Source organism: Lethenteron reissneri, chromosome 32 (genome assembly GCF_015708825.2).
Source record: "Lethenteron reissneri isolate LAM-NWPU_2019-01 chromosome 32, ASM1570882v1, whole genome shotgun sequence".
NCBI classification, from domain to species: domain Eukaryota; kingdom Metazoa; phylum Chordata; class Hyperoartia; order Petromyzontiformes; family Petromyzontidae; genus Lethenteron; species Lethenteron reissneri.
In genome coordinates, this window is record NC_083810.1 from 10805516 (window position 1) to 10829612 (window position 24097).

Below are 24097 nucleotides of genomic sequence, written 5' to 3' on the forward strand. Positions count from 1 at the left end.
GCTGTACTGGTAACAAATTGGCATGTTTTGTTTACGAGACAAAACTTACTAATTTGCTCTATCAGGTGGTGGCAGGTTTAACGACACATTTATATTTACGCTAACTAGCCCCAAAAAAGCCTATTGTGTAAAATATTGGTCGCGAAACCCGAAGTGTTGAAATAATAATGGTTAAATAGACGAAACCAAGTCCATAGTTGTCTCATCACTGTATCACTGCTGCTGTCGGTCAACTGATAGGGTAAAGTGTGGGTACTGCCCCGTCTTCTGAGACCAAAATAACCCTTAGGAAGGGTTCTCTAGACTCGAGAGCTCTCCTTAGTGGAGGCCCTTCTGCTAGAAGTGGCGTGACCATTAGCAGTAGTTAGCAAATACGTAAGAGTAGATTATTTTATTATTCAGTACGGTGTTGACAAAATGTTGTCCATGTCTTTTCGTGTTTTTGAGTACTCGCATTTGTTTAGGATATTTGATCCGTCACCGGGGCCTATCTAAATTAAGATTTTGCCGGTCACCATTAATTTCATGAGCTTGATAATTTAGGTTTGCGATTTAATGAAATCATCTCCGAATTTTAACCCAATAATGTTCCACAATAACGCATGCATTTGGATGAAATATTGTGTTAGAACTGAACTTCCCCCCCCCCCCCCATAGTTTAGATGAAGTGCTCTCTCCAATAACATCTGGTAACCCAGCAGCATTTGTTTAACAACCCTAACTCTGCTTATGAGACTCAGAATGTCAACACCAGTCGCTTGATTGCTTAAACAAATGCTCATGGGTAATAGTCGACTAAACATTTGTGATTTATGTGAAGATACAGAAGATAATTCAGAAAATGCTCTTTATGTGTCATGCTTGTAAGTCTGGCTGATTACGGTTGTTAAATATTCTTCGATGTCATAAGTAAAAGTAAATATGGGTGTCAAAGGAATTAAATTCAGGTCCACACCTGAGCGATCAGTTATGCAACCACAATCGCTCTCCATGAAATCGTGCAACTTAATTTCCTGCTTATAGGCGATTCATTCCATTGTATGCAATCAAGTTGTGCGACAGATTATTTAGATAAAGGACACGCCGCGGGATAAACTTTGGCCCATGGATTACGTTTTTACTTCCATTGCAAGTGCCATCACCTGCCAGGAAGACAACCCCTAAGCAACATGGCCGACGTGACGCCATCACGCCCCGTGTGCTACAGCCCATCTTTGGCTGAGGCAAATTAACCCCTTTCCCGTTCCGTTGACGTACGTATACGTCGTCAGTATTGTTGACAACATATCAATTGGCAATGTTAATAATGAATACGTGGAATTAATTGTGTAAGGTTATTCATTATTGTCGCTTGCAATCGGCTGAGTGGTTGTGTCCACTCTTAAGATTTCACCTAACTTTATGAATATTAAACATCGTAACTCACTTTTTCACTCAGTTTTCAGTATACAGTACTTAGTTAAATATAACTCACGCTCTTTCTAGGATATCAAGCCATTCAGATCCCTGCTTATACAGTGTATGATTTTACCCATACTAATATCTCCAAAACAACACATTGATATTATAGAGAATCTATTAAAATCCCGTTTTGTTGTAGATGTTGTACGGGGGGAGAGGTTCAGTTGTAAGATGTCACCCCCAGTAAAATAATTAAAGCACGGCGCGAAAAAAGGGATTGGGTGAAAACCCAAAAACATAGATTTTGGTGGGAAGGGAGAGGAGAGAGAGAGTAGAATAAAGAGGTCGTGAGACAAGGAAATATCCATGCCCTGCAAGCACCCGCGCTGGTTGGCACAATCCATCGAGAGTGGCGTGCGATTAACGTTGGTTCACCAGGGGACACACGGGACACCCGGCGACATTTACGGGCAAAGTGCCCGGGACTTGTTCGCCCACACGTAGCCCCCCACCGCCCCCCACTTCGCTGCTTTGTCGAGACCCTCTTATCACTGCCGTTCGCATGCGGCGCATCTCACCCGCCAGCTGTCCCACACGCCTGGTTGATGGCTGAATGAGTGGTCCTTCAGTTCCACAAAACTCACTTCCATCCCTGACTGAATGCTTTCAAGCTGCTTGCTACGCATCCCCTGTTGCTGCAAGCCGTGCCTATAAACTATTTAAAGTGTTTTTTTTTATTTGACCAGGTAAGGCTCACTGAGCTATGTAAGCTCCTTTTCAGAAGCGACCTGGCCACAAACGATAGCGCAACGAAGCGGCTTATCACGTGGACATTTATAGCAGCTGAGATATTCTAAACGTATGTTGATTCTAAATGTGGAGGGAAAAACCGGAGGACCTGGAGAAAAATCCACGGGACTATGGGGAGAGAGACACGCAAACTCCAAATATACAGCAGGCGCCAGGATTGAGATCGAACCCGCGACCTCCTTTATACCTGGTGAGGGAGATAAAATCCCTCAACATTATTCAACATGCAGTCGTGTACAGTACAGTACATACTCTAAATTCTAAAACATAACTTCTTAATTACTTTTTTTAATGCACGTGCCATGCTGGTGCCAATTCATTGGGGATTCTAAATCTAATTTATTTTGTCCACCATTTTCAATTTATACAATCCCAGTGAGAAGACAAACGAGGTACAGACACGAGATATGTAGTATGATCATTTAAATTGTGAGTAAAGACAACATATGGGTGAGATACATAAATTGGCTCTTGACGTTGCAATGTTTATTGGGTTCGAAATTAGAGATAGCATTTGACGTATTATTTTTTTTTATTAATCCTAGAACCGTTTGATATGCTTGGGGATTTGCTCGTTTTCTCGGTTTGCTTATGCCAAGCACGGCCACTATTCGTGAGATTCAACAATCGTAATTGTTTTTTTTAATCGATTAATCTGTAATATTGATCCCGATAGGTCATCTGTGAATCGAGTGACCCCGGGTGTTGTGCTGACGTCACGGCCCGCGGTAATTTGCTGACGTCAGCACCCCCAGCGTTTCCGCTGTGGCTGCATGCTTAATTATTAACTGCATTACATTACTATCACCATCAGGCGTTATTTATTTCTGACCCGGACAAAGCTCAAGTGGCACAACAACAGAAACGTTAATTGTAAAAAAAAAATTACAAAGGTGTTTATTTTTTCCGTAAAAACCCCGAGCATTCAGGTAGCTGGTGCGTCGTGGCGGTTCGGCCCGGTCTGAGCGGCACATCTCCCGCCTGGGGTTTCAGGCGAGCCTGGTAAAAGCCTGCGGCCTAGGTCGCGTTTCGGTCTTCGTTGACCCCGAGGGCCCGCCGCTGCCCTTTGTGGCACGGTAACCCTGGTTAATGTCCCGTCGCCGTAACCCTGTAAAGAGATATCTTAACAGATTAACGGTAAAGTATTCGTGTGTGTGTATTTTGTATTGTGATTGTGGTGTGTTGAGAGTGATTAATTGAGTTGAGGTTTTTTTTTGCCGTGATGGTTTCAGCCTTTTGTCTCCACGATGGGGGCTGAATTAGCATTTTCTTCCTGGGTTTTTTGTTGTTGTTATCTTATCACAGCCCGCGATACACAATATCGTCTTATTTTGGTCGATTATTTACCGCAAAAAGGTGATGCGAGTAAAGACGCCTTCATTCTTGGCAGTGTATAGCCGCGCTTTTGTTGCGTGAACTTAAATTAAAACCATATGGGAGCTCGTTGAGACGACGATATATCTCCTGCAATGGTGACCGGTTGAATATATAACGTTTAAAAATGGGACTTGTATGTCTTACATTCTATCGTTCTGACAAACCAGTGAAACATTTTTGCTAAAATGCCTTATTCAGAATGTCACTGGAAATGATAATACGTTTCGAAGAGCAGCTCTTTAGGTTACCAGAGTGCAAATACAACCGAAAGATTTAAAAACGTAAACACGTGCATCTTTAAAATACGGAACTGGGGAATGTGTTTAGTATTTAGCTGTTACGTTGTTTCGTTTATAGGACTGCATGTTTGAGTGGTAGAGGAGTTCCAGATATGAAAAATCATGTTTTATGAGACCCTTTTGTGTTTACAATTCGTAAATGTTATCCTGGAACGAATATGTCAATATTTATCGAGAATGCCTAAATGAGTTTAAACACTCAGGAGGGTCCTTGCATTAAGATTGTCGACACGTTTACGAATTTATATTTGGAGTGTGGTGGGCACAAGGGCACCGTCCGAGGATGCACATGTGGGAAAAACTCAAAATTATGCAGAGATAGATTAGCAAGCTCGAGTTTGCTTAAATAAACAAATTCAGCATCGTAATATTGGTCTCGAAAGCCAATGGACTGATGACTAAATCATATATTTGTATGTGGAGACATAACCGAGATCCGCTTGTATAAGTTATCACCCATTTGCTTTACTGTTCTTTGCCGACCATCACTGCTGCTTGGAAAAATTGGATTGCAGTCAATAGGTGCCCTTATCCCTGCCCCCATTTTTCAAATATTTGGTTGTGGTGCGCCTATTACCATGGTCTGTGAGGCAATTAACCAGTTATGATTTTACCGCATCATGTGTTTGTTCTACAGAATCGCCACACTTAAAATTGTCTTCTTCATGTGTCTTCAGATCTGAGCCGCGCTTATCAATATTGTCCATTTGCTTTCTGTTTTCCAGAAAGTTTAGCCGTGAGCAACTTTGGCGCTGTTTGTTGGAGGACACAATGGTAATGGAATGGAGACCCTCCTAACGCCCAGCCACAAGCCAGCCATGGAGGACGATGACTTCCACTTCGCCGGGCAACGCGGGGGGAGCGCGCGTCACGAGCCCATGGTAGAGCTGTGCAACAGTGGCGATAGTGGTACTAATGTTGTCTCTAACTGTCTGTTTGGTCACACTGCCGTGAGCACGACAAAGGAACCCAAGGGGAAGAGCGGTGCGTATTTGGAGGTGGATGGAATGTTTTTGGAGAAGTCGGGGTCTGCGTCGATGTCCCTGAAAAAGCTGGCAGAGCGGCATCTTGCTGAAGCCAGAAACACAGAAAATTTGCTTTCAAACACAGTTTATCAAACTATGGCGGGCATCATAGATAATTGCGAAGTAAAGAATCCCTTGAAAGCTGGTGCTTTGCCTGTAGAAGAACCTGCCCAGAGGTATTGCAGATCTACACGTGGGTTCTGGGACATCTTTAATGAGGTAACAGGTGCCTGTGCGACAAGACCAAGCTCGCTGTTGGACAGTGAAAGGACAGCAGGTGGATCTGATAACTCAAGAACAAATACTGCTGGCATGTCGGAAGATGGCACACGTAGTGATTCTGTAGAGCATCAAAGAGGAATCTCGAAGGAAAAATGCTTGCTTGAAACTGCTCTATCTGCATTACAGAGCGACAGTGACTGTAGCCCCATGGGTAAACAAGAACATTTTATTTATAACCTACTGGCAAAACTTGAAGCAGAAGCCCGTTTGAACATCTCCAAAAAACGCAGTGGTGATGAGTGCAATGATGGCAAACATAATGTTTTAAGTAGCAAACTTCATCACGCACCAAAAACTGTACATGAACCAATTAAGGTAATTGCTTTGTTGTCATTACATATGTTGGTTACAAGAAATTATGATGAACAAAGCTTGTTGCGACTGACCAAGATAAGTAAAAATAAATGTATTAAGTTTAAACAAAATACTTATTTCTATATTTGATCACTTACTACGAGTGTAGTTTGTGCAGATTTCTCAAATTGGCACTGTATCATTAACGCATTTTATGATGTTGGTGCTTTGCTTTTTATCAATTATCTAGGAAATCCTGTCAGAAATGCGGTTACCAAGGAAAATGAGCCCCCCTCATGATGAGTATACTGATGAATCCATAAAGGCGAAGCTCACAGGTTTCTCAGGTTTGTATAACGAGTGTGGCATGAAGGACTTTGAACAGTTTACATTTTCGTAAAATGTTTATGGCTGACATGCATTTAAAAATAAAATTTAAATGTTATTAGTATTGAAAACTGAGCTATTATTACACCACGGGAAATAATATAGATACACCCGTTCAGCTTTTATAGAATTGTTAATCGCATGACTATTAGATGATACTAGATGTCCATGGTAGCTTTACTATTATTAACTCTGAAATGTTTTTGTTTTAAAAGACGCCACATTTCCGCCAGTCATACATAAGAAGAAGGGATGGAGGCAGTTTGCTGGAAGGAGAATGGGTTCAAATGCACTGCGCTGCAAAGAGGCATCCCACTCATCGCCTCCACATTCCGACTTTAAGCTGCAGGACACAAGTAAGTAATAACTCCTCACAATGTAAATTAGACGTCTAACATGGCATCTAACTTACATGCTTAAGCTTACATAGGTCCGATAATGTGTATAAGAATGTTATGTGCTGCAAATCATATATGTTGTGTCAGTGCAGAAAAATCTAATGTAACGTACTATGCTTAAGTACGGACATAACGCCCAGGATCTGCATGCATTGGGTGCCAGTGTATTAACAAAACTGCTGTGCGCGTGTACAAGTAAAAATATTGAGTGTAATGGGTTCACCCCTGCAACAAATACCAGCTGCTATATTCGCCACTGTTAAAAAGAGAGTTATTTGAAATATAACCCTGAATTGAGACGATTCATTGACTTGTCAATGTGAAGGATCATTGAATATTCATGCTTAATTCATATAATAATTTGTGCTCTCAGAAATTAGATTTATTTAAAGCACAATATCTGATTTGACAGTTTTTTTTAATGTTCATGGAGCTCAGTGCACGCAGCTATTAAGTTTAGTATATTGCAGCTTGACCTTGCAGTTGAGAAAATACATGAATGAGTGTGCATTTTTTACATTTTCCAACTAAGGGTGAAAGCAAAAATACCTTAACTCTCATCTGTCTGTCCATTTGTCTGCAACATAGGGGCCAAATTACTCATAACGGTGATCTAATACGAACGAAATTGCAATGTAAAGTTTTGTTGCAATTCGGGGTTTAACAAATTGGTCAAAGGGTTGCCCACAGGCTCACTGAAAACCAGCACTGAAATTATTTGCCTTGGAGTGTTTAGTTTGTTGTCCTTCCCCCACACTTCCGATTCGCACACTTGGCTATGTAAGGTGTGAAAGAAATTCAACATACATACACATAATATGATTGTGTGATGCATGTTGGAAACCTTTACAGAATCTATACATACGCATGTTTTTTCTTCCTTAGGCGAAACAATCACTCCCAGAAGCCTTACTCCAGAGATTACTGCTGCCCCACTCAAAACCCCCAGCCTCAAGCCTGAGAACAGGTCCGTGTTTCTGAGCGAGCAACTGGATCAGTACCTGGAGGTGGAGTGCTCTGACATTTGTGTGGAGCCGCCCCCCCTCCGCTCGCTCGAGGCCACAGTAGCCACCGTCCCATTCAGGCTGCCACACAAAGCGGGTCACAGCTACATTCGGCGGTTCGAATATGTTCAGCAGAGGCAGCGTCGACTCAGGCAGCAGCTCGTGGAGATCGAGGCGAGCAGATCAGTCGCCACACAGTTGGCGAGTCCAGGCACACCTTCGCACACGTTCCCGGGTTGCCCTAAACAAAGTAACACTGAAGAACGTGACAGGCACTGTGCAAAACGCTTAGCTGTGGACAGCATTAATGCGGAGGCTGAAACTGCGACTGAAGCATGGATCTCACCTACAGCCAGAACATCTTGTGATCGCCAGAATGCCAATGCAGATGTCAACACGTCGAACAGCAAGGTACAAGCAGGGCTCAGTGCGACGCCAAAACGGGAGAAGATCTGTACTGTGGAGGCCTGGGATGTGCCCGTGCGGCAGAAATGTGACAATTTGGTACCGAGCTTCCCTGGGCCGATACTGGCTCTTGAGAAGATTGGGCGGACTGTGTACAGGAACACGGCTTGTCTTGGGCAGAACTACATTACGTGGACATGCGCCGAAGCCATCAAGGAGAGCGATTGCACCATGGAGTGGTTAGAACAGAGGTCGCTAGACGCCGGACTTCCCAAGACCGCCATCACCAAGACAAGGGCCATGATCGCAAGTTCTGCGCTCACCACACAGATGGTATGTTACTGTTATATTCGTGGTTTCATAGCATACGGTTAGTCTAAATATTTAATGTAAATTAGACATCCTTTCGAATGCCTGTTTGAAGCATCTTAGTGTATAATTGTAGTTTTTTTCTTCAATGTATTTACTTAAAATATGTGCTTTCCCTTTTTGGCAGATACTCAATGCTGGGACGTTTCCGTTCCGTAAAATGCAAAGGCGCATCATGTCAAGGGAGTACCAAAAGGCTCTGCTGGTTCCAGAAGTGAAGGTGGAAAAGTCAGATTTGAACTCGAAGCCTCGGAGCCTCGTGAGCGATGTGTGCAGCAGACGTAAGCGGAGGGTGCTTATGAGACGTCCAGGCTTGGTGGACAGCAGCACAGAGGCGGAAGCGAGCGGAGAAGATGTGGACAATGATATGTGTTACGAGAAGGAAGATGACGACTTCCTTGACTCGGATTCTGACGTTGACGCTGGATTTAATGGAAAAGGTGGGTATTGTCTGCAAGACACTATCGTGAAATGTGGTGACGAATGGATTTTGTTTTAAACATCTCTGTTGAGGATGTGCTGATGTAGCATGAAAGATATTTCTTAAAGCGTACTAAATTTCATAAAGCTACTCTAACCAAAATGGTTAGAGTTTCTAACCATTTTGACCATGCAAGGCATATTTACAACTTTTCAATGTATTATTGAGTTTTGCCATATTGGTTCGCGTGATTTTTGACATTCGTTTCCTGAAGGTTCCAGCACGTGGAACAAAGCATCAGACATCATGCCGCATGGCACGCGGTAAAACCCAGAAACATATCAGAGAACTATAAAGTACAGCCGCGAGAAAACTTTACGCTGTACTATTTTATTGATAAATCGTGGAGTGGTGCTGTGTTTTGATTGTGGCATTGGACCAATTTAAGAGTGGAGACTAGAAATAACTCTTTTCCCACTTTACATGGCACAGATTCTGAAGATTCCAGTGTAGAATTTCGTCGATATACCAAGTGCAACCGCAGACGTCTTGCAAACGTAAAACGGGAAGACAGGCGGAGAAAGCAAATGTCTGCCTCGTCAGTCACAGGTGAGAATTTTTTTCTTTTCTCTTTGCCACTACAGCTGCGCTTCCGTTACAGCTTTTTGTTGAATACGAAGAAGGCGGTGCGTTATTAGTCTTGGATTGATTGATTCCTGTTACCATTATTACTTACAGTGGGGCAGTAAGCTACTCGTCACTCGGTTTTTGGAAAATCACCAGAATTTTTCTTGTTGATACACTCAACCTCCTGTCATAGAAATGTGGAATTTCCAAAACTGGCTGAGGGCTTCAAACAGGCGCTAAGCAGTACTTCATGTGTCTATTGGTGGGAAGTATAACTCTTGTTAATCATGTGTTATGTTTTCACTTACTTTGTTTTCTTAAGTGATGTCTAATAAGGAATTGGACAAAAAAATGCAAGGAGGCACTCGTAGATGGCCATTACGCTTTATCAGAGTGTTAAAGTGCAAGCAGTTGTTGACTTTGAGTTACACTTGTTGCTGTTTCAGGGAGGAGGAATGCGAGATCCGCAGCCTCGACAAGACGCAGCCTACGCTTACGGGCGATCAAGAAGAAACAGTGCAGCAAACCAGTGGCTGCTGTGGATGCGAGTGACGATGAACATGGGGGGGCGGTCAAAGAGAACGCCATCAGTGCCGAGCCAGGAGTGTCCCAAGTGGCCATTTCCATCACACGCGCCTGTCGCAGGAAGGTAGGGCCATGCCATGAGTTTGTATACATTATAGCCAACGCTAGCTCTCACGGCAGCTCGTGATAACCTCAGCCAGGGGTCTGCAACCTGCGTCTCCAGAGCCGCATGTGGCTCTTTAAGGACTGCTTTGTGACTTTAGTCAGGACCACCTTCTTGCATTCACGTTAATTGTGGCTCTTGAAGTATTGAATTTTTTAACCAAATTCGAATAAAAAGTACTTGTTATTTTGGTTCCAAACCCCATGATCTAGGCTAAATAAGAGTTGCGGATTTAGATTGTACTGTGATAAGGGTGCACCTCACATTGGATTTTACAATTTCAAGTGATGTTTATGGATGGATGAATTGATAATTGGGTGGAGTGGTGGCATTATTCTTGGCCACGGCGAATATTGATTGCTGGTTCACCAACCTGCACTCATTGGCATGGTGAAGCAAATACTTCCCTTGACCCCGACGCAGCATGGGGAGGACTTCAGCCACCTGTGGATGGAGAAACAGCTGTAAATATTGTATTATGTTTAGTTTGTCATTGAAGTACACGAGTAATGTTTGATAATGCTCCAGTGCTGGGTAAACACCAGGACCATTCACCTGGGATGCTACATGGACTACATGCACCTGGCTATTTGAGACAGCTCTGATGAAGCCATCTCATTCCAGTTACTCAATTCACCTGCGTGTATCGCCGAGGACTGGGAAACCAATGGCAGCTTGTCGCTTGCACAACCTGGAACCATGAGCTACGACTAATTTTGTGGTGGCTCATGAAGTGAGCAGCCTTTCCTGCACATCTCTTAAGCTGCTATTTAGCCAATTGGTCAGTGCATTCATAATGTATCCAGCTTCCTCGCAGTCAAGGGATCTATTATCATTGTGCCGTCTAATTTTTGGACATTACTGCTTGGATTCCTTGTCATTGTTTTGAACCGAATGTTGAATATTTGAGTGAGCTCCACATTGTTTATCCTATCCCGCCCCTGCCAACTCTTGCAACCAGTTGCAGAAAGAGACACCCGCGTGCTCCCGCAAGAGCATGGTGGTGCACTTGCAAAGCCACTGTGACTGGAGCAGCCAGCGCTCCACTGTGTACAGCTACATCTCGCGCCACGTGAGCGAGGCCCTGGGATCGGGCGTCTTCCTCGTCGCTGGATTTCTCGTCAACATCCAACGGTGCCAAGAAGGGACTCGGGACGATGCCGGCCCCGTCGACTACAGAATGAAAATCTATCAGTTTTCTACTAACTCTGTTGTGCGGCCAGAGTCTACCCCCAAACAGGTGTTGTGTTTAATCTCTGATCTTGAACACTCGCTTGGGGTGTCCATTGAAGAAGTGACGTTGATAAACTGGCTTTGCCAAAGATTCTGGATTTTAATCCGGGCACCTGCTTGCTGCCTGTGGTTTGAACCGGGTTCTCAAGTGTCATAATTGTTGGTCTCAGGGAGGTCACCAATAATGGCGCAAAAAAAACCTAGCAAAAAATTTGGTTCTCAACTTGATTTTGCTTCATTCCAACACAGAGAACTTAAAAATATCAGTTGAACTGAAATGCAGTGGACATTGCTTTCAGTGGCTGAGTAGATGGGAAAGCTGTCTCCTTCTTTGTGAACCAGAGGTCACTTGAAGGTAGCTTTGTGATATCCATTTTCGGGGGCCATTTTCTAAGATGAAAAATGTCACGTGAGATCCAAATTGATTTTGTTCGTCTCAACGTGATGCGAGATAACAAAATTGGGTTAAAATGTAGGGAAAGTAAATAAATATATAGAAACGTATTAGATGAAAATTAGCTCATACGAATCAAAATCTGTTCATATATTGAGCCATTTTTTTACAAAGCTGAATTGTTTCTATTCAACACCTATCGAAAAGTATTTTGTTTTCCACAATTGGATATCATCATCACATGTAGCTAATTTGACTTAAAGTGTATTCAATGCATCCTAACACACATTTGACAAAATATGCATAACATTAAAAAAGCATGTTTGTGAGTAAAATATGATCATTTATGTTTGTAAATGTTTCAACTTGTTGACTTTCCATAAATGTTTTCACTAAATGGCACTTCATTGACCAACGTTTAATTGGAGACCTATAGTAGCATTTCTCAAATGTTCATCATTAGACGAATTGACCGAGCATTTGTGTTTTGGTAATTGGTGTCTTGTTACAAAATCTCACCTAAATTTTGAGTCCGCTCGGTTGTCAATTTAGCATTGCAATTTGGAGATAAAATATGAACGCTTAATTATTTCATCGCAAAATGTTATTCTGTTCAACATTATAAAGTGCACATTTCAGTGTGCAGATATTGTTTATGATAATGACATGGTACACCGGGTACAACATAGGATTGGAGTGCTTTTTTTAGAACATTAAACTTGGAAGGATATTGGTGTCCACTGTAAATTTTAAATCATGAAATTAGTGTTTTAATACCATAACATCTTTTCTTCTCTTGAATATAGGCTGTCGCTCCGTCGGCTGCATCGCGGCCAGTGGAACACAAGCGAACATCCGGTACATTTGCCACATCTTATATCTCATGTGTTGCCCCCTCGGCCTTAGAAACCAAATGATTACTATCAAAAACAAACCTTTTAAAGTCGGCGCATCCAGGGGAAACGAATAATGACAGGTTGGCGGAGTTGTATAATCTCTAAAGTTGGAGTTTAATTGGCGTTTTCAAACTTATGGGATAAACTTCTATGACATAAGGACATATTACCAGATTTCTCACTCCCACTCGTAAATGGAACTACAGTAAAACCTTGGATTGCGAGTAACTTGTTCTCCGAGTGTTTTGCAAGACGAGCAAATTTTTTAAATAAATATTAAGTTGATAAACGAGCGAGGTCTTGCAATACGAGTAGTACGTATACGCTTTGTCTGCCGAGCGTCACGTGATCACAACTGATATACGAGTGCTTTGATATACGAGTGCTTTGGATTACAAACACGTTTCCGGAACGAATTATGCTCGCAATCCAAGGTTTTACTGTATATCACCTCGATACATAGATCCCTCTACAGGCTCGCAATCCATGGACTCAATCCAACTTTTCTCTCGCCCTCATCTCTCTACTCCCCTCTATGTAATTTCCGTTCAAATAATGAAGGCTTTTTATTACTTGTATTTGATTGGAAAAGATTGGTGAATTGAAAAGACAGAATTGGTGGGTCACAAAGATGGCAGGTTGGCAAACCTTGGTTTAGACATCCATATGTGTCTGTTTAAATGTTCAGTGTTGACATGGGGGGTATATGTCTTCCAGAAACGGAGCCAGTTCTTCTGAAGTTACAAAGGAAGCTGTCTGGAGAATCAGAACGGTGGACTGTGGTAGACAACACACCACCTCCGCCCAGGTCCAGCCCTGACACAGTGGTTCCACGTGCACCGTCGGAACAACAACGCACCACTGCTGGTGGTGGTCGTAATGCGGCCGAGGCATCAACGTCACCCTCGTCACCAGACAAAGTCGATGATGCAGATTTAGAGAGGTCAGAGTTCACATTTCAGGCACGAAAAATGTTTCTATGACAATCGGCATACAGTTGCTCATTGTGCAGTTTCTTAAATTGTCCCACTTTGAGAAAAGTACACCTTTATTATTTTTAATATGAATCAAGGGCTCAAATGCATGTTGGCGAAAATTCCATTTCCATATTTTTTGTGAAATATACCGATGTCTTAATCGCCAACGATGGGGCAGATCGCTACGACGGTTGATGTGTTTTGAAAAGTGCGCCAAGATGTGAGTGGCACATTTAAAACTTCACGTAAATTTTCCTACGCGAATTTATTTGCCTGAACAAAAGTATTCCCCTTGAGCGCATACAACTCCCAAACGTAGAGCAACTTTGTAATATGAATATTTCAAATTCGTTTTCTGGTGATGTCACTGCAGGAGATGGGCGGAAATTGAAGACGAGATCACAGAGGTGGTGGTAGGCGATACGGCAGGCGGTGATTTGTTCTCGGAGAACGTCGGTGACAGTGTAAGTATTCCTCCTGCTTGTCGGTATCATTCAGGCTTCCCTATTCTAAATGTAGGTGGCACAAATACATCTAAAGATGCATACTTGCTGATGAACACAGTTTATGCTGACCGTGTAACAATTCCATCCCCCTCCCTATAATTTTATCGTTCGTCACGATTCAGGGTCACAATTAGAAATCTTGATTGCGCTCTCATTTGCATTGTCTGTCACATTGAGCCCTCATTCTCTCTCGTTATTTCCATTGTCGTAAAGGTAATGCTTTGCATAAATTATATTTAATTGGTTCTCACATGTATGACTTCATGCATGGAACGTGAAAGTAAGAATTGATTTGTACTTGGAGGAACATTTTCAGCGATGAGTCATTATATAATTACATATCATTATGTGGGCTTGTGTTAGGAGTTGGGCAACAGGTCTGTGCAAGAAAAACAGTTCTGCTACACTTTTTTATTACTTCCAGTTCAATGATCCCACACCCAGCATGTTGAGGAGGGAAGCCATCATCATTCGGCGGCGTATTTGCAAAAAGGGCTTAACGTGTGCATTCGGAATTAATCTGCTGTAGTGCGGCAGGTAGTTGAGTTTTTAAATCGTTAATTGCGCTGCCATCTCAAGCTTTGCGAAACGTTCAATATAATGTTGATTTAAAGCTTTCGTGACTGCAGAGATTCATATTCTTGGTTCTTTCGGTAAAGTCACGTAGAAGGGGAAACAATAAAATAAAAAAAATATAAAACGATAAAATTCTCACGACGTTTCGACTGCAACACAAGCAATCATCATCGGGTGTGAAAAACACAGCAAGAAAAGTTTGAAAAAAGCGTCGGTTTTTTCTTAACGTCAGCACCACGGACAGCGATTTGGCAGTTGGTCACATGGACGAGTCCATCTATGTTCGGAGAAGAGGAGGTGGGGAGAGGAAGAGAATGGAATGCGGTCTGAAAGTCACCCTTCTACGTGACTTTACCGAAAGTTCAAGATAATGTTATCAGTTTTAGATATTTAGGATGCTTGCTTCTAGCTTATGGCTAAACTGGTGGAGCTGTTGGGGCTGTGTTTGCAATCGTTGCATCGTCCAGAGTGAAGAAGACGCTTTACATCTTAACAATCGAAGGGGTGTCCTGAAATACCTTTGTTGTTGTTCGCCCGCACCTCTGATTAGCACACTCGGCTACGTACGGTGCGAAATAAGTTCAACACAGATATATATACTGTGTTGCCTCCGAAACGTCGTGATTTAATTTATTTAAATTTTTTACCTACGTGACTTTACCGAAAAAACTAAAGAGTATGAATCCTTGCAGTCACAAAAACTTCAAATTGTAGAATATATATAAAACTCGAGCTGGTTTCATTTAAAACATGACATTTCACGTTTCCTTTTTTTTATTGGAGTATCTCCCCACAGATGACCTTAAAATGCACTCACGCCTACCACCTATACTTTTTCGTAATCAATCTGGCACACTTGCCACCGGTTCCTCTATCTCGAGTTTCCTAGCTCACTACTCATTGAGATATATTAACACGTGATTGAATTTCTTACATGCATATTGTAAGCTGTGGCAAGGCTGAAAGGGACAGTTCACGCTTGTATGAGTTAAGAGTTGTTCCAATTTCATCACACTTTCGACTATGGTACTGTGAGGACGTTATGAACCTTGGTTTAGCATTACAGAACATAGGTTTGGCTATGAGAGGGCCTGGCTTTAATTGATGTAATACTTTTAAACTACTTTAAAATTGGTCAGTTAATTGCCCTTAAGTATTGGGTAACTGCAAAAATGTGAGACACTTTACGAAATCGTGTGGTTGGCCTAGAAACAATAACATCATTTGAACAGGACCCTGCGGGGTGGGCTGGTAGGAATAATACTTAGTACCGGTACAGAGATATCGACCGGGTATAGAGGAGTATAAGAAAAAATTACTGTATTCTAGTGTAACGTTAATTAAAAGTGTTTGTTTTGACAAGAAACGCTGTGAGATTTAAAGACTCGTAGTCTTTCATTTCCAACACCACCCTCAACACCACCCCTCCCACGGACGGACGGACGGACGGACGGACGGACACATTCATCTATTGGTGGTCTGGTCCACTTCGTTCCTACCAGTATTATGCTTACACTATGCAGGAGGGATGCAGATTGGTGGTGAAATGGTGGAGTGTACTGCTGCATTTCGATTTAAAGCTTTCGTGACTGCAGGGATTCATCTTCTTGGTTCTTTCGGTAAAGTCACGTAGAAGGGAAGTAATAAAATAATAAAAATAAAACATAATAAAATAATTTTATGTTTTATTTTTATTATTGTATTACTTCCCTTCTACGTGACTTTAACGAAAGAACCAAGAAGATGTACTGCTGCAATGAACACAGCTACCGGATGCATTTGATTCTTAGCTACGAATAACATCAACGGCGAAGTGATTATCTGATTCTCAAAGTAAGCTGACCAGCATGGTGAAACTATGGTCATAGAAACCCCGATGATTTACCCAGCATGCGGGGAGAGCCTTTCATCGAGCAGCGGATTGGCGAAGGCCAGCGAGTTGTGTAAATACGATGCAGAATATTTTAGCTTGGTACCAGAAACTTTCACAAAGCGGCTGCTGACATACTTCGCAAGGGTTGGGAGAAATATATTGACAGGCCCACAAAGCTATTTGTATTTTTGCCAACAGAAACGTGCACTGTGCCTTCACCCCACTTTAGATTTGAGCAGTGAATACTACAAATCATAGAAATATAAATTGCCAGAGAGGTGTGAAAAATGTAGTTTGGCAGCGCTGTACACAATTGTGTTGGGACTTCTTTAAAATTAAGTCTAGATCCTTACATCTTACATTTCAATTTGCACCTTCCTGGGTCTTTTTTTAGCAGCCAGAAAAAAGAGCTTAGAACAATGTTCTATTTCAACACGCGATATACGGTTTTAAGTCTCAAGCCAAAAATATATTGTTGGTGTTAAATATTTGGGAGATTCCACGGTGTATTAAGATTTACACAAATAATGTTTTCTGTGATTGCAGAAAGTGCTAAATAGTAAAACATGTATTCAACATCAAAACTACTTCTACCACACTCGTATGGTTTGGTTGATGCTTAAAAACTATGACTTGTGTCCACTGATGTGACACATTGTGTATTTAGGAACTGCTACAGTACAGAAGTCAACACAGAGGTATCAGGTACAATTCCCAGCAAAGGCATTTTTTTTGTTGCCAGCGATGCAAGAAGTATGAACTCCCCCGCTGCTCTATTTAAAGCAAGATATGTCCAGCTTGCTGTGGATTTATTATCAACATGAACAGACTTCCTTTAGCTGACATTCACAATTCTCGTGTTTGTCATTTACAGTGCAGGGGAAATTGCTCTTTGCACATCTTCTTTACCAATAATTGTGTGTACATGTACTGCCCTTTTGCCAGCTCGCTGCTCCATGAGGTACCCTCCTCATGTTGTGGTCCATGGGCAGCTTTTGATCGTACGTCACCACGGTGGTCAGTGCGGGTTGGTGAATGGAGGGCGAATTCTTGACCATTGGCCTTCATGGAACTATGTATTTAGCCTTGACTTAAAGCTTTTGTGACTGCAGGAATTCATATTCTTGGGTCTTTCGGTAAAGTCACGTAGATAGGTTCAAAGAAAATAACAAAAAAACGACGACGTTTCAATTGCAACACAAATAGTCGTCTAAGGAAAAAAGGGGGGTTAGCTTCCAATGCAAACTGTTTATCAGGGGTTTGAAATAGGTGTAGCCCAAATGTCAGCAGCCAATGATAATGTAAGTGGTGGGCAGCCCAACCCGACGGTGGTTGGTTTTCCACCAATCAAAGGGCTGCCAGGTGAAAATTAGCAAGTTAAAGAGAGATTAGCTTGTTAATGGGAGATCGCAGAGCCACAACCAAGGGGTCGGCGCGCGAAGTGACTGAAAGCACAAGTTTGAAATGGGCGTAAAGCACAACTAACATCGGAAGGTGGTAGGATGGGAACATCATAGCCAGTTTTGACTTCAACTGGTTGATAACATCCTTCCAATGATTGCTCAGTTTGTACCCATCTTCTCGGTTGAAATTGTGTCTGTGTCTATATATATGGATGGCTTCATGAACAAATCTTTGTTTATAGCCAGTGGGTTTGCAAAGTACCTTCGTCTTAGAGAAATACATTTCGTGTGAGCCCACCGCATTAACACAACGATCAGCCACGGCCGAGGTATTGGTCCTACCGTGTTTCAGATCTGCTTTATGTTCACGAACATGGTCCGAGACATGTCGCTTTTCCCAATGTAACTGCTGCCGCAGACACAGCTTAGTTTGTAGACGCCGGGGTATTGTATGTCAGGGATCACATCCTTCACAGAGGGGATCAAATCACGAATTGTATGTACTGTGTTAAATCGAACCTGGATCGTGTGTTTGCTCATGATTTTGGTAATCTTTTTAGTGACCCCTGCTATGTATGGCAAGGTGATGGTTTTGATTGGGTCCTCAGATGGTTCTTTCCCAACGGTTGGGGTGATAGCTTTACGGATTGTGTAGTCTGAATATCCATTCTTCTTGAGGGCTTGGTGTACGTGTTCCAGTTCACTGGCTAGGTGATGACGGTCGGAAATTCATCCAGCTCTATGGTGTAGAGTTTTGATGAGGGAATTCTTCTGGGATGGATGGTGGTGGGAGTCAGGTTTTAGTTAGGCATCCGTATTGGTGGCTTTCCTGTAGACAGTGTCCCATTGAGCCATCAGGTCTCTTTTCGATTGAAACATCCAAGAATGGTAACTTGCCATCCTTTTCCAGCTCCATAGTGAATTTGATGACTGGCCTGTAAATGGGCATTGGTGTGCCAGAAGGGGGGGCAATTTTGCAATGTGGTGTTTTACCAATGAAGTAGTGTACGCTGGTGGTATTTTTTATAACGTGGGATAACTGTTCTTCTTGTCCCCTTGCAGGCTGAATGTGGCATGGTCCAAACAAGGAAGTATCCTGCAGACGATGAAGTGATCGTGCTGGACTCATCAGATGACGACGTCATCGAGGTGTTCGTGTTGGACGACGACGATTAAAAGCGTAAAGAGCTGCAACGGAGTCGACCGATTGATTTTTCCATTTTCAATTTAACTTTGGTTACAGTCTTTCGTAATTATTTCAGTTATTGTGCGAACCCTTTGTACACTTACAAGGAAAGAGGCTGAACACTTAAATGTAGCGAGAGGAAAGTGGCATTACAAACTTGTGTTCTTCATTCCGATGTAAGCGAGCAGCCAAAGGGTCATGCACATCAAGGAACTTTTAATTGCCGGGGTTCCCAAATATATATATATATATTGGGCTTTTGTAAAGCCTCCAAGGATGGTGCTATGTTGTATAGTTTTTTTTATTTAACACAAAAAAAGTGTAAAATGCTGTTTCCTTATTTGTGATAAAGCATTAGAAAAGTGCATGTTTTGTGAATGTTAGTTAACAATCAGGGGATTGCAATTTTTTTTTTAAATCTTTCCGCGTTACCAAAACGACGTGTGCTTGACCGCACGGCGAGAGTGCCATGGGTTTGTGAAATCTTGCTAACGGCGTTACTTGTGCAGTGCACCTGGTAACACCTACATTGAGGCGCTGTTACAATTCACTTTCGACCACCGGTTATGCCCATTGTACATACCGATGGCCGCTGTCGAAATTCACTCCCTTGAAGCGCTGTGCCCTCGCGATGTTTTGTTTGCCGGTGAGGAAGGTTGTACAGATGTCAGCGTACAGGTGGCAATATGCAGCCATCTGCTCTTCGCTTTGGAAAACCTTTCAGAGTATACAGTGTAGTATTGGTAAGCACACTAAAGACGTACACAAGCGTGTATGTGCTTGTTACGTGTTTGGGTGTTGGATTGCCAACAGTATGTCACTTAGCAGTATTAACTGCTTATTACTACAAGCATTCTGTTGAGTTTGATTGTCATGTTATTTTTTTTGCTATTTATGTTACATTTAAAACTGATTTTTTTTTACACATTTTATAACAATTAGTTGATTTTAAAAAACATTCGGTATGTGAGTTTTTTTTCAAGACATTTCCAACATTTTTGAAGCAGTGTCTTATGTGTAAGAGACTTTTTTGCAAATACTGTACACAATATGACGACTGGAGACCTGCCCCCCAGTGTGTTTTTGGACTAAAACGGTTTTGCAGAAAATTAACAAAGTAGTCTTAACCACGTGCAAGAAAGTTTTTTTTTTAAATTATAGAATTACCAAATTCTAATATGTGGTTTTAAATGCAGTGTTGGCGAGTGCACAGCCATGAATAGGTCTCAAATGTTATTTTACATGTCAGCTTATATTGTTGTTTAGAAAAGCCTTTTTTCTAGAGTTAGGATATGCTGAATAGTTTGTGGTAATGTTTTTTATTGCTATAGAAGCAATTCAATTACCTTGCAGCAAGTCGATTCCATTGCTGTAATTGTTACCATCTCAGTATTGTGTTGTTTGATATTTGAGTGACAATACTTTGCGGCAATGAAGAAAACATTTAATTAGCCGATTCAGTATCTTGATGGATGCAATGATACATCTCGACAAACAACATGAAGTAGGTTAATCAAAATCGTGTCTCGCGATACGTATACGTAGGCAAATGTTATGCACATTATATATAGGAAAACAAAGAAATACTGCAAACAAGACAACCCCACACTCATCACAAATGGCATGGTAAAAACTACGTACAAGAGGATTTGATTCCTGAATTAAACTGCAACTCTCAATTGTGATCATTTGTTTTGTTGCTGGTAGAGGTGGGGGCAGATTGTAAACACCAAAATGTTTTTACTTTGACATTGAAGACCGGTGAATATACGGAACACGTGTTGACTCCGCAATATGGAAGTGTTTCACTACGGCGCTATGAGCCTCGGTTTTCAGTTGGACGTACGTGAGATTTGTGCAGTATTAATGCTTCAGTCAAGTTTGGTTTTTAGATGTGTGCATTGATAATTATAATAATCTTCATGAATAAAATGCCTTTCATAGCACAATGTTGAAGGCCACTTGACACTAGCTCAAATAAAGCCACAATTGTAAATGCTCAGAAGTTAAATTTCGATTTAAAGCTTTCGTGACTGCAGGGATTCATCTTCTTGGTTCTTTCGGTAAAGTCATGTAGAATGGAAATAAAATAAAAATAAAACAATAAAATAATTCGACAGACCTGCTTGCCACCTGAGGACGGCTGCTTGCGTTGTGGCCGAAACGTCGTGAGAATTATTTTATTATGTTTTATTTTTATTATTTTATTATTTCTATTCTACGTGACTTTACCGAAAGAACCAAGAAGATGCTCAGAAGTTATAAAATTATAAATTAAAAGAAGAAAACGTCAATGAACGGTAACAATGACGAGATACCCGAATAAAATCAGAAGGCTAAACTACAGCAACATCGGTCTTAGCTCCGATTTAAAAGAAGCCGCCGTGGCCTCAAACTTCTCCATTTGCAGAGGCCCAATGCAGTCCAAAGGCACACAGTCAGCAGGTCTCGTACAGACGCTACTGAGGTTGTTGGTTTTGTGTCTGCTGGAGTTAATACCCTTGGGGGTGGGGAGCAGTGTTTTACCCTAAGTGTAAAAGCAAAGGTTTAATAATACCAATCTCGCTGTGGCTGTTGTATCATTTTCCAAAGGGTGGAATTTTCCAAAATATGTTTTTGGCACTGCACCCACAACCCTCTTTTTGAAAGCCGCGTGTAAATAAGCCAACTGGATACCTCCAAACTTTGTCTATTGTGCGCAATATGCAACACATTCTTCCCCATCCCCTGCCATCGTCAGTAGCACCCCCTGTTGAAGCGCTGTGTTATTTAAACAATTCTTAGAGACTGTTTACAGACATCTGTTTAAAGTAAAAAAAAATGTTTCGTTCGGGGGAAAAAATGTATGATACTGTATTAATAATTGACGTTTTATTATGTTGTACAATAAAGTTTGGACAATTTTAATTCAACTCTGGTTGTGCAAATATGTTACGTGAATACTCCGAATTAGCTGAATAATATGGTCAAATTTTATGTTTTTGTGGTTTAAAACTCGTTTAAATAAACTCCATATGAAATTTTCAATGACACCTCGTACATTGACATTTTGTGATATCAGTGGTGGTGCTCACGGCCAACACCAGTGGCGATTATCTGAACCGGTCCGGGCATCCCCTAGGTCGACTCGGCCTTAAATGAGTACCTGGTGCGTTTTGTAAAAATCGACAATTGGGAGAATGGCGGCCCGGCGTGGTGCTGGCCACCCACCCCCTCGTATGCCCGTGCCAGCCTTCATCGGTGCGCGCTAACAGCACTTAACCCCAACGGTCTATTTCGGCTATAAGGGAAATATTTGTCTTCGTGATAGTTGTGCAGATTGATGAGCAAATTATACTGATGAATGGATTACTTTTTACGAGTTGATCAATGCCTTAATGTAGCTTGTAACTACAACCACGTGGTGTAAATCAAACCCCTTACATGTTTTCTTCTCTGACTGAAAGGTCTCTCCATACCATGATGGTCATGACGATTATGATTGTGCTTGGGCATCATCATCGCTTGTTGCAAGAGGTTCAAGGCCACCCTGGTTAATACTACGGGTGTATTTCAGAAAAGATCCCGTTCCGTCGTTCACAAGAGTTGCGGCTATCGTGTGCCGGCTTCATTTGCCAAATAAACGAAAACAATTTCTCGCAAATAAAAAAAACGACTCAAGATGCCTCCTGAAAAAAATATATTCACGAAACTCCGACCTTGCCTGGACAAACCGTAATAATAATCCGCTGCTGGATGAAATCCTCCCAGAGCCGCTGTCACTTCTCGTGAGCTTGCCATGTAATAAACAATTCTACCTCGCACCTGGACACGAGCTGATTTCATCTTAGAAGTCGGGGTGGGGGGGCGGTGAGGAACTCCACCTATCAGAATGTCATTTTCCGTTTTCTCATTTTGCTGCGTCACAAATAAATGCGATGGAGAAAATGAAAGGTTATGCAAGCGGTAATTAAGAGGGAACATTTATATTTTGCACGCATTTCCACTCTTTAACACTTCCAACTGCTGGATGAAGGCATCCCCATTCCATCTCATGGGGTGGGATGTTGTTTGACCATGTTTCGCCACACTGGCCCACTGCCGATATGTGCCCACATCCATGGTTCAGATGTCACTCGCCTCTCACGTTCACCATTGAACAGGAATCGAATTATGTTAACTGTGTTCATAGTTTAGCGCGCTAACCTACTGCGCCACGGCCCCCTCCGCCGTGTACTCCAATAACTGATAAGAGCAAACACGACCGCCGTGGCGAGGTGTGGATGGAATGGATGTATTTATTTGATTTCAATCAGAACAAAAATAAAACAAAACATTTGTTCTTTCTTCTTCTCCCCGCGTCACTGCTTTGACTTTGTAATTTCCTTCCATCGCCTTTTCCCCTCAAGGTCTTATTGCTTCATTGCTCCAATCACGAAACGTCTAAACTCGTTACATGTCAGTTTAAGACTGTACGAGTGCTGTTTGTTACTGGCCATTTGGCGTATTGAGCTCGTTGGACGTGTGCTCAGAAAACCGTGATTTTTTGGTAATAAACTAAATTATTTTTCATTTTACCAGGTAAGGCCCACTGAGCTATATACAGTATGTCTTTTTTTAAACATTCCTGCGGAGGGAGCTGGTAGGAACGTTGGGTTGCTCGGTCAATGGCCAGGGTCAACGGCGGCGTGGTGTATTCCGCAAATATGGCCGACTGTGAGAGCGGGCACAAGCCGGCGTGAGTAGGTTAAACGTTCAGTTGTATAAGGGCACCACGGGGTGACCAGCCCCTCCCCACCCAGCCCCACCCCTCCCCACCCAGCCCCTCCCCACCCTCCCCACCCAGCCCCTCCCCACCTTCCCCACCCAGCCCCTCCCCACCCAGCCCCTCCCCACCCTCCCCACCCAGCCCCTCCCCACCCTCCCCACCCAGCCCTCCCCACCCTCCCCACCCTCCCCACCCAGCCTCTCCCCACCCTCCCCACCCAGCCCCTCTCCACCCTCCCCACCCAGCCCCTCTCCACCCTCCCCACCCAGCCCCTCCCTCGGAATCGAACCCACGACCTCCTGTATACCAGGCGAGGTAGTTAACATCTCGCCACCGTGGCGCCCCAATCTTAAAAAAACACGCGCTTTCTCCAAGGCCAATCATTCAAATGAGAGGCTGTATGGAAAGAGACGGGGATTGTATGACTATACGAATGAACACCCGCGCGTGAGTCGTGAAAGAGAATGCGTTGTACATCAAAGGTGTCCTGCCAGTTCGTTTTAATTACCGGAACAATAG

General features: G+C 42.5%; 1 protein-coding gene across 3 annotated transcripts; it reads left to right on the forward strand.

The window, feature by feature from the left end:
• The first annotated feature begins 2953 nt into the window (after window positions 1-2953).
• LOC133350022 (uncharacterized) lies at window positions 2954-21858 on the forward strand. 3 transcript variants are annotated; one of them, XM_061563975.1, is made up of 13 exons: window positions 2954-3348; window positions 4613-5509; window positions 5739-5835; window positions 6091-6231; window positions 7159-8015; window positions 8179-8491; window positions 8965-9081; window positions 9546-9748; window positions 10749-11027; window positions 12221-12272; window positions 13028-13253; window positions 13661-13751; window positions 18708-21858. In XM_061563975.1, the coding sequence occupies exons 2-13, from the start codon at window positions 4670-4672 to the stop codon at window positions 18819-18821; spliced, it is 3330 nt and encodes a 1109-aa protein (XP_061419959.1). In that variant the 5' UTR covers window positions 2954-3348; window positions 4613-4669; the 3' UTR covers window positions 18822-21858. The 3 variants fall into 3 exon arrangements, with proteins under 3 accessions (XP_061419959.1, XP_061419958.1, XP_061419960.1); XM_061563974.1 differs by having other exon boundaries at window positions 2954-3213; XM_061563976.1 differs by having other exon boundaries at window positions 2954-3213; window positions 4613-4768.
• The last annotated feature ends 2239 nt before the right edge of the window (window positions 21859-24097 follow it).